Raw genomic sequence first — 13,105 nt, 5'->3', positions numbered from 1 at the left:
CTTCCAGAGGGGTGTTTTTGCCACAGAAAGCTTAATTGCTAGTTTTCAAAAACTTTTTTTTTGGGGGGGGCCTGTTCAAATTATTTTAAATGCAAAGTTCCAGTATCATGTTTGATTGTAATAGCAGATGCTGCTTTATTCAAAAACGACAGTATAACTGTCATAATTATGGAAGGCACTGCTTCCGATAATTATCTTCTATAAAAAAAACACATCATTTATAGTGAACGCTGTCACTGATAAATAAACAAACAAATAAATATCTCAGTGCCAAACAAGCGCCATCCTGCAAAATGGCATCAGTCAAACAGGGTTTGGCCAGCAAGAGACTCGGTTTCACACAGGGCCCCAGAGCAGCAAGGTCTGAAGTGCCAGTCTAGAAGAGCCATTTCTCAATGCTGCAGGAGCCGCCGAGGTGCCAGCTAAGGATATAGAGGGGACATAAGATAATCTTTGGGTCATTTTCCCTGGGTATCGCAACCTGCCATGGCAGAAGCAAGCCTCTGAGATGTTGCTGGGACCCTGCTGTTGAGCGAAGGCAAGCTGGGCACTTCAGAGCTTGCGGGCCATCACTAGGTTGTTTTATTTTTGAACTACAGGTTGGTCTCTGCAGCTCCTTGCCAGGGAAGGGATCCTCAACACAAGCGTTAAAGAAGAATCCATTCCCCATTTTGTTGCTAGGTTTAGGGGGCCCGCAATAAAACCCTAAACAGATGAGGTACCTCCCCACTCAAGGTACCGGTTCAGGAGTCACCTGAGCTATTAGTTTTCAAGTACACTGGAGAGTAAGCCATGACTAGTTTGGACTGGAAGTGACTGGGGTTAGGGTTTAGGTTAGGGGGTAGCTGTATGTAACTGGTTTGCACTGTGGTCAGATGGAAGCCTGGTCAGAGGAGATTGTGGTAGTCTTAGTACCTGCTTTAAAACTGCCTCCTGTGAATTTGTCAAGGTGAGATTTTATGCTCAACTTTGGTCAAAAAAAGATTTGTTGCCAGAAAATCTATGGAAAAATAATGCCATGTTAGGGAGTGGGTTTCCCTAACCCTGTACCTTAACCAGGTGTTTGCTGTGTCTAGAATTCGTTGTCTGTATTCCAGACATCACCCGCTAAGGCATTGGCAGCCCCTTTAATGGTCCAGGTTGCCAGGGCCAGCTGCTCTTTCAGCATATCCACATCCACTGCCGCTCTGCCGCGGGTTTGCAGCAGCTTCAGGGTCTCCAGCAGACTCTGCAGGGTGTGGGAGCCTTTGCCGAAGAAGATGTGGCGAAACGGAACGTCTTTGGGCGAGAGGTACGGGGAGAGAAAGTCATACTCCACCTGCAGTAGAGATGCAAATTCAGGGTTATACTCCCACCTGCCCTGTTTTTCTTTCTTAATCTGCCCCACGAGCTCCCAACCTCTGATCCCCACGCAGCCCTTTCCCACAGCAGCTCTGCAAGGGCCAGACCCTCTCCCAAGAGCAAGCACAGAAGTGAGACACACTGACACTGAGCAAGCAGAACGGATACTGGTCTGCGTAGTGCCCACGGCTCCTAAGGAAGGGGCCAATCCCAGCCAGCACTTGAAGAAAGGAAAACCAGTTGTAGATACCCACCTTCATGATCCTGTCATCCAGGGCTCTGCGGATGACCCTGTTTTCCTTGTCGCTGTTTGCAATGTCTCTTCTCAGTGCCTCTGTAGCTCGATGGAAGTCACCACGGGCAAAATACAGCCAGTTCAAGGTCAGCCCCAGTTTCTGTGAGGGAGGAGCTGTTAGCAAACCTGATTTTCTTCTTTTGCTGCTCTCTTACCAAGAGAAAGTGTTGGGGTTTGTTTGGTTTTGGTGGGTTGTTTGTTTTTTGTTGTTTTTTTTTTTTTTTTCCTCCCAGTTTAACTGAGTAGCAGAGCAAGTTCCTGGCAGGCTTTTCTGAGGTCACTGAGCTCAGTGACATTTCTCCCCACCCACAGTTTCTTCAGGCTTTTGGCAGGATGCAAATGAGATGCAAAGCTGCTGTGAACGGTAACTAGATGTGGAACCATCCCCCTCCACTTCCTCAAGAGATCACCGCAGCCATGTTAGCTAAACCTGTCTGTCACAGCCTCTATGCTCTGTAAGGAACATCAATTCAGGTCACATCTTGCTATACTCTCATGCCCCAAAGGAAGATGTGGCAGCAGAGCCTTAATTTGCACATGGGTCCATAACAGACTCCCGGGATTTGGTGCACTTGGAGCCCTTCTTACCTTCACATCCTCATCGTACTCCGAAAACTTCTCCTGGATGTCCAACAATTCTTCATCATATCTCTCAAAGTCCAAGAAGAGCTCATGATCATGGGTCAGCCTGAGAGCTATTTGTCCAGCAACTTCTGCAGCAGCACGCATAAAAGGATACAAATTGCCAGCCTTCTTCAGGTTGTCCACAGTGTCCCAAATAGTGCTCAAGAAGGGATATTCCTTGTCTTTCTGCAAGAAAGAAGGCATTTAAATTAAGCAAGAGCACTTCTCCAGCTAAGACCTTTTCACCGCCCACTAGTTTGCTTGCTACTTCTACCACATGCCATCTCCTTGTGCTGCTAAGTAACGAGATTCAAGTGGCAAAAATTCAAAGCACAGGGGAATGAAGGTCCTGCATCTCATCTGTGTCCCTTCTGGGTGGGATAACTCAAGGTTTTTTGTGGAACAAGTCTGACACAAAACCCTAGCATTCACACGCAGGGAAAGCTGTTATTAGAAAGGCTCCCAGCTGCATGCCTGCTTGGCTAATGTCCTTTTTGTCAGCCCCAGCTGCAGCAGCAGACCTGAACTTGTTCTGGGCATCAGCACTGCTCCCCCACAGTGCGCTTTGCTCACCGACCAGCAGGCTGTAGTATGTCTTTCACTGAAGCACCAACAGCTTGGTGTCTCTCTAGTGCTTCTGGTTTCTAAATCGCTGACATCTGAGCCTCCAGAAGAGCAATTGCCTCCCCTCCAAGCAAACCATGGGTGTTCAGCACTCTGGAACAGACTGTAGACCAACTGTGCCCCAGCAGCAGCAAGGACTGTCACAGCCACCAGGTCCACAGGCTGCACTGCCTTCCCCAGAGAGGCTCTTGCATAGACAATCAGCTTGAAACAGCATCTTATGCTCTGCCATCCTGGAGAGCAGGTATCCTTCTAGCACTCCCCACTGAATGAGTACACTAGGCAGGCAGACAACACTTACATTGTAGAAACCAAAGGAAACCACCGGGATTCCCGAATAGGTCAGGAAAGGGAACGCAGCATTATCCAGACCCAGGGGAACACTGCAAAAGTCAAGTATCAAGCAGTTAGCAACTGGTTTGGAGAAAAGCTACAAGTTGAAGCTCCAAGCCAATTGGACTATCCTGTCTAGACAAGACTGGTTTTGGCAAGGAGTCCAAGCTCAGTGCTGAGGACTGCTTGTCCATTTCTGGTCACCAGAATTTGTACAAGGCTGTTCTTGCCCTACAAAAGGGGTCTAAGGCTGCCTACAGGCAGCCTGGGGCAGCACTAAGCACACGCAAGTGTGAACAGTGTAACACTAGCTATCTCACTGCAGCAGGTAGAGCCCAGCCTAGACAGCGGTATGACACTCCAGCATAAAAAGCAGAAGCCATTTAGTTTGTTCTTTTATTGAAATGGAGATCTGCTTTCCCAAAGAGCAGGATGACATTACTTACACTGTTTTTACCCAGTCAGAGCCAACTCTGTCGTACAGACTTCTCGAATCCCTTGCTGGGTCCTTCACCTGCACAGAAACGACAGTCACTGCATTGGTTCTGACCTCTGCTTGGGCTTCCAGACCATCCTGGAGCTTGCATTGCTGCACGGATGCTAGATTCAGGTGTGCTCCCCTGTCCTTTCTCCACACAGGCATGGTTCATGCAGGACTCACATTCACCTCCCACTGAACCGTGGCATTTGCTGATTTGAGATTCTGCATGGGTGAACTGCCATTCCCAGAGCCCAGCTGACTTCAGGCAGGGCCTTTCAGAGCATCTCAGCCCTTTTTCCTTAATGGGGCTTTCTTCTCTGAAGGTGCCAGCTGGGGAAAGTAATCCAGCACAGCTCTGGCCACTCTCACTTTAAGGTTCCTCCTTAAAACCACAGTCATCTTGATTAGCCCAACACCTTTCAACTCACCCCCTTCAGAGTTCTGTCCAGCAACGTGTACAGCAATGGGCTAGCAGAAATCTTCATGTCGTTGAAGCCTGAAAAACAGGAAGGGTGTTTGACATGCTGGCACGATTAGCAACTACTGCTATTGCTGCTCAGCCCTGTGATTAAGCAACAGCTGATCTACAGCTTGATCAGTTCAATGGACACAGGACAGTCTACTGGGACCTAGCAGAGCTGCCTCCTTCTGACTCAAGCTGCAGCAACCTCTCAACTTCAATGACAACAGAATAAATGGAATCGTGCCAGTCTTTAGCCAAACCCAGCATCAACCTCTGGCACAGCCCCCATTCCTGGAGATTAAGGGATGTCTGTCAAGCTATTCTGGACCCGCTCAGTTTCAAGAAACTTAATAGTAGCTTACCTAGGACTGCACCATCCAAGTTAATGTAAGTGAAAGCTTTGGCATGCAGGGTGGCAGAGTACCCCTAGAACAAAAGAAGTATTTTAAGATGACCAGTAGCAGTACAATTCCAGGATCTTTAATCCACAGGAACAGGAAATCACAACTGCACAGTCATCACACCAAAGTCTATAGAGAAACAGTACCTCCAGCCATTCTGTAGCACCCACAGCTCCAAAGTCTCCTGCACTCCAGCTAGCGAAGATGATGCTGCGCCTTGGTTTGTAGCCACCTGCAAAGAAAGAGATGGAGATGTCTGCCCTTCCCCCATGAAGGTGTAGGTTAGCACTGAGGGCCTGGCTTGACAAGTCACCTGCTCCTCAGAACTGAAGCATTCTGGCTGCTGCAGACAAACACGCACACTAGTGGCTGCATGGACACTGTACTCTGCCCTCCCAAGCTGCAGAACTGTGTAGGAAAGCTACGCTGCCTGCATTTCCCCCCTTTTTTGTTTAGCTGCCTGAACCCAAAATTAACCCTGGAGACAAGAGCACATGCACTAAGTGCCACCACGCAGCCCCCACTGCTCCAACTGGTCAGCCACTTGGTATTTTCCCGCCTTCAGCCGTGGCTGTGCAGCAGAGAGCTTGCATTTGCTGTCTGCATTGTGTGTTATCCAACGACATTCTTGCATCAAGCCATAACAGATACAAGCAGGCAGCCCCTCACAAGCAAGCACTCACTGCAGACAAATTGTCTATGTTAGACAAGTAATAGCTTCGCAGGAAGCTTTAACAGATTCCCTAAGGATTATTTTGCAACTGGGTTCTCTCCAATGTTGACACACACAGAGCTAAACCTGCATCACCTCCCACTCCCATGCTTTTCTGCACAAATATTTACCATTTTTCACTATGTCTGAGATCACACGAGCAAGTTCCAACAACATGGCAGTTCCAACACCAGCCTTGGCCGCTCCTGGACCCCAGGAGTCTCTCTGGGCTCCGATCACAACATACCGATCTATAAAGGAGACATCAACATCTGAGCTGCAAGTTTCAGGTTGCAAACACCATTTATCAGAAGAGCAGCTTTAAGCTTCTCTACTAGGAATCGAGTATGGTGTCTGACCCCTGAATGTGGCACACTGCTTGCTTTCATTTAGGCTTTCCTAGGTAGCATGGTTCAGCTTTCTCCTTGACCCTTAGGGAAGGGTCTTGCTTCTGCTGAGGAAGTGGTTGTGTCTGTCTGGAAGCAACTATCGTGTTCTGATCATCACAGAAGAGGAAGGGTTCCCTCAAGACTGAGCCACAAGGCAGTTGTTGTTACCTGGTTCTTCAAATCCCTTGATAGCACCAAAGATATTCAGAATCTTCCTGTTCACCATGACGTTGCCCACGCTCAGTTTCACTGTTATGTTGTTTGTGCTTCCTGATGTCATTTTACATTCCATGATTGCACTCTTCCAATCTGAAGGACATCCCCCTCCATCCATTCTCCTGAGGGAAAAATAGAGATCCTTTGAACTCATTATCCAGCTCTGACCTCATTTAGCCATCCTGTGAGAAAAGCAAGGCTGCAACTGCAGGTGCAGCCTTGTTCAGAGCCTGCTCAGCAAACAGCTTGCAGTCCTCTACCACTAAGGCAGGATGCAGAGGCCAAGAGGAATCCAACACTAGATTAAATTCAGTCTTTAAGACATGAGCCATGGACACAAGCGGTATTTCTCCAGCTGGTTCCAGAAACTGCTGCCCACGATACACAGCAGGGAGCAGCAGAGAGCGCCCTGGGCTCGCAGCACCTCACACCATCCTCACCCCTGCAAGGGGGTCACGGCAGCAAAGCCTAGCCTGCAGGCCAGGAGAAACAGTTACCTGAACAGCTGGCTTGCTGCGCTGCTAGAGATAGTCTGGACAACAATGCGAGGTAATCCAGAAGATTCCACTGGTGGGAACTGGGTGTGGTTGAAAGAAGGAAAGCCTGGGGTGTAAGGGTCTCCAGTTCCAAGATGGGCCTGTGAAAAGCAAGAGGAGTCCTCAAGTCTCAGAGGAGCCCAACAGCTTTCATCCACAGAAGGGCACAAAGCACTGCTGAGCCAGAGGCCTGCAGAAGGACTGCTGCAGCCAGCAGTCCAGTGAGAAAGGTTCACGAGAACAGCAAACAGGGGAGCCAGCTGCATACTCACATGTCCAAAGGGGATAAGATCACCTGCCCCCCCGTAATCGTAGGGGTCCAGGTACATCAGGGCACCAACTGCTCCTGCGTCTTTGGCGTTTGCAACCTAAAGCAAAGAGGAACATTAACTGCGCTTCTGCACTGCAAGCAAGGGAAATTAAGGCACATACATGGAGTGAGAGTGTGAAGGGTTGTGCTCCTCAACACCCAACCCCACAACAGATTTTAACTGCTGCCTCAGTGACAGATACACAAAGAAGCTGAATACCAGCAGCTCAGTCCTACTCCAAGCAGAGTGTGTCTTACACAACAGTTAGGACACTCCATCGTTAGTGCCTCACCCTACTCCTGCAGCTCAGGGCAGGTTACAAGAAAGATGTAATTTAACTTGGATTATGCTCCTCCTGTTCTCCCAAGATTAGGTTAGTCTCCAGAAAAGATGAGCAGCCACTGGAGGCTCGTGTTCACATGGAAAATACATGCAGAGTGACCTAGTCAGGTGTCCTGGTTTGAGCTGAAGCTTCCTTGTTTTGGGTAATGGACAAATAGAATTATTCCGTGCAGTACAATAATTCTGCATTTAACTGGTTAAGGGAGTCAGGTGAACGTAACGTTACATTGGGAGCCTTTAAAAGCAGCAGGCCGGGGGAGTGTCGCTCTCTTGGGCTCTGGACAGCTGCACGGAGGGGGGACTGCTGCGACTCTGCTGGCCCGACCAGGCCCCACTAGGCCCGACCTGTGGAACGACTGGGCCTGCACCCCCAGGGGACCTGAGGATCACGGACTTCGAACTATTCCTGCCGCGAGTCTCGTCTGAGACATCCGGACTCCCAGCGGTTTCGTGCAGGGAGTTTTTCCCTGTGGTTTACTTGCTGCGCAGGAGTTTCTCCCGCCCCGTCTTGCCACGGGAAGGATTTTGCTTTCTCTGCCTGAGAGCAGCTGCAAAGGCCTTCACTCCCACCTCGCTGCTGGGTGCCTGCCAAGAGCACTGACCTTGAACAGGACTGTTAAGAACTGTGGTTATCTAAGTCCTTTCTTCTTCGTTTTTTTTCCCCCCTTTCTCGGTTTGTGCCTACATATATACAGTAGTGTATAGCTGTGTGGTTTTATTGGTTATTAAAAGTTTGTTTCAGTTTCCCAAACGCAGACCGAGGTGTGAATTTCTTCTTTCCCCTTAAACCCCTTCTGCCTCTAGCAAGGCAGACGGAATCGTTAAGGAACTCGAGGAGTTATTATAGTTATCACTGCCTTGGTCCCTTGACCCTTAACATCAGGTCCCTGTTCAATGCACCCATCTGCCTCTGACAGGCACCGGTACAGACACCTTTGCAAGGCTAGACACCAGTCTGAAAAGTGGGAAGGGGACTGGAGAACCAGAAGCACCCCTTGCAGAAGCACTTTTCTGTATCTGATGCAGACAGGCGGAGGATGACTGTAAAGTTCCCAGTCTGCCCAGGAGCACACATATGAAGAAGGGCAGCTCTGGGTCAGCTCTAGAACAGACTGGTGTACAGAAGGACCTGGATCCTTTAGGCTGCTTGGCTGTTCAGTTCTACTGGCTACAGAGACATTACAGTATCACACTGGGCAGCTGACTGGGCATGCAATGCCAACACCTTCACTTGGTCCAAGCAAATGGACAGCAAGGACCCAAGTGAGATGCTGCAACCAAGCTTTGGAAGTATGTGGTTGAAGCAGCAAGAGGTGCTCTGGTGGCAAGGCTGTTCTGCTTCTATCAGCCTTATTGCTGCATCTAGCAACACCAGCCAGCTCTGAGCCCTGTGGCTCCTAGGCTGCCTCCCTTTGCCTCCCAGCTCCATCTCTCCAGATGCTTGGCTGTTCCAGCAAGACTGCCAGAGGCCAAGAACTCCTCCACCACAAACAGTAAGCAGCTCTGTTCAGCCTTGGTGTCCAGACCTGCACATGGAGGCTTAGTGCAAACAAGCAAGACTGGACCTGTAGGGATAAGCTTACATACACAAGTTCTAGAGACCTGAACAAAGACGCACCTCTGTGCCTCAAAGAGGAGGAAGTTATAGCTTCCTGATGCCAAGTTTGGCCAGGCTTTGAGGCACAGACCGCTTACCTTCTCAGCAAGGGTTATTTTTCCAGCTTTGAAGATGACTATAGTTCCATTCAGTGAAACACTCTGATGTACCTGCTTAAAATCATCTTTCATTCCATAGTTCACAAAGACTGGTTTGCCCTGGAACAGAAACACTAGTTATAAATGCAGCAGTCCTGCCTCAGTAAGATACGTGAAACAGCCTGCAGAATCACGTTAACAGTGACTCCCATTAACGGCAGGGAGCTCAAGCTCAGCAATGTAAACTCTGATCACATGCAACATGCCTGTTGGAGGAGAGGATCTGGTCTAGATCCCAGCAGAGAAGTTTAAATAGTTACTTCTGCATCTTGCTGAAGAAAAAAAAAACAAAACCAAACCAACTAAGTGGTCCCAACTCCTCACCCCACTCTCTCCAACACCACCCTCAGCTCTAACTGGGGAGGGCTTTACACACTCCCTATCTTGAAGGGACATATTTTGGACATTGCCACCTGCTAAATTCGCAAACACGTTTCCAGGATCTTTTTGGAGTCACTTACAGTAACCGAGTCATTCTTGCTGTATGCCACGTATTCCCTGGGACTCTCCAGTACCACCTCTCTACCATTTTCCAGAATAGACAAGTTGTTGTTGTCACTGTTAAATGTAAAGAGACAGTGTTATTTTCTTTCACATGTGAACTCCGTATTTAACCAGCTCCCACGTTTCAGTCTGTGCCTTCAGCAGAAAGCATTTGTTTGCTCAACACTACAGATATCCACGCAGTAAGGAAGAGATCTGCATCTCTTCATTAACATACCTGCCTTTGACCTGCAGCCTGATGTAGTGCTCATCGTTCCACACTGTATCCAAGCCGAAGCGGGTGAACTCTTCGTGGATGTAGCTGGCAGTGTTCTCATCTTCGCTCTGCCCAGCTTCAAAAGATGATTTGTCTCTTTGCCTGTAAGTAACAGATGTACAGCTTACACTCCAGCACCAGGTTGCACTGCAGTGCTCCAGCCTGTAAACCCAAGCTGAATGGGCCATTTAAACCCATCTTTAACCACATGCCACCCCATAATATCTTTAAGGCCCTTGTTCTCCAAAGAAGCTTGAGTTCTGCTCACAGGCTGTGCCTCTCTTAGCTTTCTGGAACTGTTACCTCAAGCAGACCTCAAGATTTCCAGCTGACAGCTTCTCTGACAACAGCTTTTTGAGCTCAGGCCAGTACATGATACGTGGTCCAGGAACCTCTTCTTCCTCAGTTTCATCATCATCCATTAAGTAGGATGCAGTAGGAGTCATCTCACACCCACTACTTCCATCCAGACACCTGCTGGCCTTCTGCATTCGTCCACGATAACTCAAGTAGCCCATCAGAAACCCTACGGACAGAACAGGTACTTCTTTGTGCTGCAGAAAGATGCCTAAACCAGACCCACGCCACACAAGTGCACTCAAAGCAGCTCCAGGGTTAAGATGCATCTCTACTCTCACGCCATTTTTGACAAGCTGGCATACCTAAGAACGGACAGGAATATGTGGCCTGACATTTTGCCTGAGCTGGCACGTTTTAAGGTACACTGTAAATCTGATCTTGTGCTTGGCAGAGGCCCTCCAGCAGCACTTGGGAAGGAGAATGCTTACTTCAGGTCAGTGGCAGTGTCAAAACCTTTGAGGGACAAGGACCAGAGGCTTTACTGATATGTTGACCCACTCCTCTAGAGAACTGTTAGGAGATAATTGAGGGAAAACCAGTACAGGTGCCACATGGACCAGTTTGCCCTTTAGCTAAGTCACAGTTCTGCTGTCAAACTTCACACTTCTTTGTGCCAATTCTGTACCACAAGTCTGAACTAGACATAAGGTTGGACCAGATGATCCTTGAGGTCTCTTCCAACCTGGTCTTCTATGATTCTGTGATACTTACGAGTTAGTGACAAGGGACTGCAGCCTGAATCCAAGCTCTTTAATTATCTCCTGAATCAATTCAGATTCAAATGTTAACAGCCTCAGGTAAGCTCGATACCGGAATCCATTTCATGTGGTTCCCTCCCAACCCTTCCTTACCAATCAAAAGGAGGAGGAGAGCTGCAATAACTATGAAGAAGAAGTTCTTCCCACTCCTCCATCGAGGAGACATGCTGACATGTGGGTGCTCTGGTCTCTCAATTCCCCCTCCTTCCTCATCATCAGCAGACAGTTGCATCTCCACGTGGCTGTTGTCTCCATCCGTTTGCCGGGCAACGCTGAAGCGTGTGTACGACAATGGTTCGCCATTGAACTGTTGAAAGACAGTCATGCAATGGCAGAGCCTGCCACCTCAGGCTACAGCCCTTGCAGCCAGCTGTACCTGTGCTCTAAACCAATGAGTGCTGGTTCATTCGAAACTGCTCCAGCACAGTGCTGGCTGCCAGCAAGTCAGGCTGGCTACTTTGAACAGACAGTTTAGACTCAGAGCCACTTAAGGTCTCTAGAACCTATTTAGTACCTGTTTGCCCCACACAAGTTCTGCGCCACACTGGTCAGAGTCTGGCTTGAAGTCATACAGATATGACACAGCCCACGGCACTGGCATTTCCCACACAACCCCCCAAAGGCTGATTGAAAGAGAAACTCCTGGTCTTAATCAACAGCGCACTGATCTGACCTGAACACGTGTGCCTCACGCACAGGAGCTTTGATCAGGGCAGAAGAAAGGGACGGCAACACTCCCATGGCTGTGCCTTTGAGCTACATCCACTTTGACATAAATACTCTCATCCAGTACCTTCTGTTAAACTGCCCAGGCTGCTCTCAAATTACACTGCCGAGGAGTACTATAAAGCAGCTAGGCTGAAGGGAGATGACCCCGGGGAATCCTGCTACCCCAGCTAGCACAAAAGCTGAGGATACACCCCACAGACCCACCAGCGACTGGAACTGTTTGACAAGTGTTTATCAGTGCCCAAGCAGAGCAGCTTCTGGTCTGCAGCCCTCTTTCCTAAACAGCTGCAGCATGCAGTCTGACCATCCACAGAACAGCAACCCACGCACAAGGCAGGTGCTCAGATTATCAGACAGTTAAACTCAATTCCAGGCATAGCCAGGCACCGAGCAGAACCACTCAGCTTCCATTAGAGCCGCTGCACTTGCCTGAGGCCATGGTTGTGCTGGGGACAGGCAGGACAGTGGCTCAAGAGCCAGAGGAATAGTTTTGGGAGCCACAGTGCTGCAGTCCCTCTCCTCTGCACTGGAGAAGCAAGCAGCTGGTGTTGAGTGCCCAAGCCCCATTACAGTCTTAGCAGCTCATCCACATTTCTCAGCTCACTCTCAAACTACATGTCAGTGGCTGGAGGTGAAGACCAGACACCAGCTTGGTTAATCAGAACTAAACCAATATCAGTTCCACTCTGGCCCAAGCTACCCGCAATGAAGTGGCTGGCTGCTCACATTTCAGAAAGGGCAACATGGCAGTCTGTCCTAGCAGTCTCCCTGCTCAGCTGCTTGATAGCTTTGGCTTCCCTCACAGAAGGCAGAGGACATGCCTCAACCCCACAGATCCCCCGTACTTGTTCAGAGACCAAATCATCACATCTGCAGGCCTAGCATAGTGTCATTGCAGGGTCCAAGCTCTCTAGGACTGACAGGCTTGGCTGAGCAAACTCAGAACTACCTCGTCCTGCACATTTGTTTCAAAGTACAGGTCGAATTCAAAGGCTGGACTTGTGGTTGAATTCCCACCCCCAGAGTAACATAATAGCACCCCTGTTGATTGTGCTGATACGCATTTAATCAGCTTCCTCAGCAGTACTTCCTCCTGGAACACTGTTCAAGGCTTGCCCCCTGCTCCTTATCAGCTTCCTGAGAGACCCAAGACATCACAGCAGTTAACAGTAACCCTACTAGCACCGAACCGCTTCAGCCACCTCCTTATCAAGGCCAGCTAGCTGCAGTGAGGTTTGGCTCACAACCCACACAGCAGCACCCAACACTGCTTTGCATCCGTCATCTTCTCCAGCACAGGCGTGGATGTGTTGAACTTCTCTTCTGCTGTATTGTCAGCCCCACCAAGAGACAAACGGCGCAGGGGGACTGTGTCTTACCAAGTTAGAAATGGCCGCTCTGGCATGGTCCATTGCCTTCTGCAGGAGTGCCCACCAACTTGGCCAAAACCCTAGAAGTCCAGAATGCAACAAGTCAGATCAGGTTGTTCCCCTGCCCCAACGTAAGAAATCCAGCACTGCCACTTGTGCAACCCTTGCCCAAGGATTTTACGTGCACGCCTCTGTGTAAGTCACAGTATCAGTGAACCTACAGCAACCTTGAAAGCAACCTAAAAACACTGCAAATACAAGTTCTGGTGAGCAAACCGACTCCCACTGAACTCCAAGGACTGGGA

At 49.2% G+C, this 13,105-nt stretch overlaps 1 protein-coding gene across 1 annotated transcript; it reads right to left on the bottom strand.

Moving 5' to 3' along the window:
• Positions 1-1,072: 1,072 nt before the first annotated feature.
• Positions 1,073-12,842, bottom strand: TFRC (transferrin receptor). The gene is made up of 18 exons (XM_010131465.1): positions 12,810-12,842; positions 10,795-11,008; positions 9,887-10,109; positions 9,545-9,685; positions 9,285-9,381; positions 8,764-8,883; positions 6,688-6,783; positions 6,377-6,516; positions 5,832-6,001; positions 5,406-5,525; positions 4,709-4,794; positions 4,524-4,587; positions 4,127-4,194; positions 3,664-3,731; positions 3,186-3,267; positions 2,225-2,446; positions 1,596-1,736; positions 1,073-1,318 (listed from the first exon to the last, which is right to left on the bottom strand). The coding sequence occupies exons 1-18, from the start codon at positions 12,840-12,842 to the stop codon at positions 1,073-1,075; spliced, it is 2,331 nt and encodes a 776-aa protein (XP_010129767.1).
• Positions 12,843-13,105: the final 263 nt, after the last annotated feature.

The sequence above is a fragment of the Buceros rhinoceros genome, unplaced genomic scaffold, assembly GCF_000710305.1.
Source record: "Buceros rhinoceros silvestris isolate BGI_N320 unplaced genomic scaffold, ASM71030v1 scaffold9292, whole genome shotgun sequence".
Classification (NCBI taxonomy): domain Eukaryota; kingdom Metazoa; phylum Chordata; class Aves; order Bucerotiformes; family Bucerotidae; genus Buceros; species Buceros rhinoceros.
This window is presented reverse-complemented; position numbering and strand designations above follow the sequence as displayed.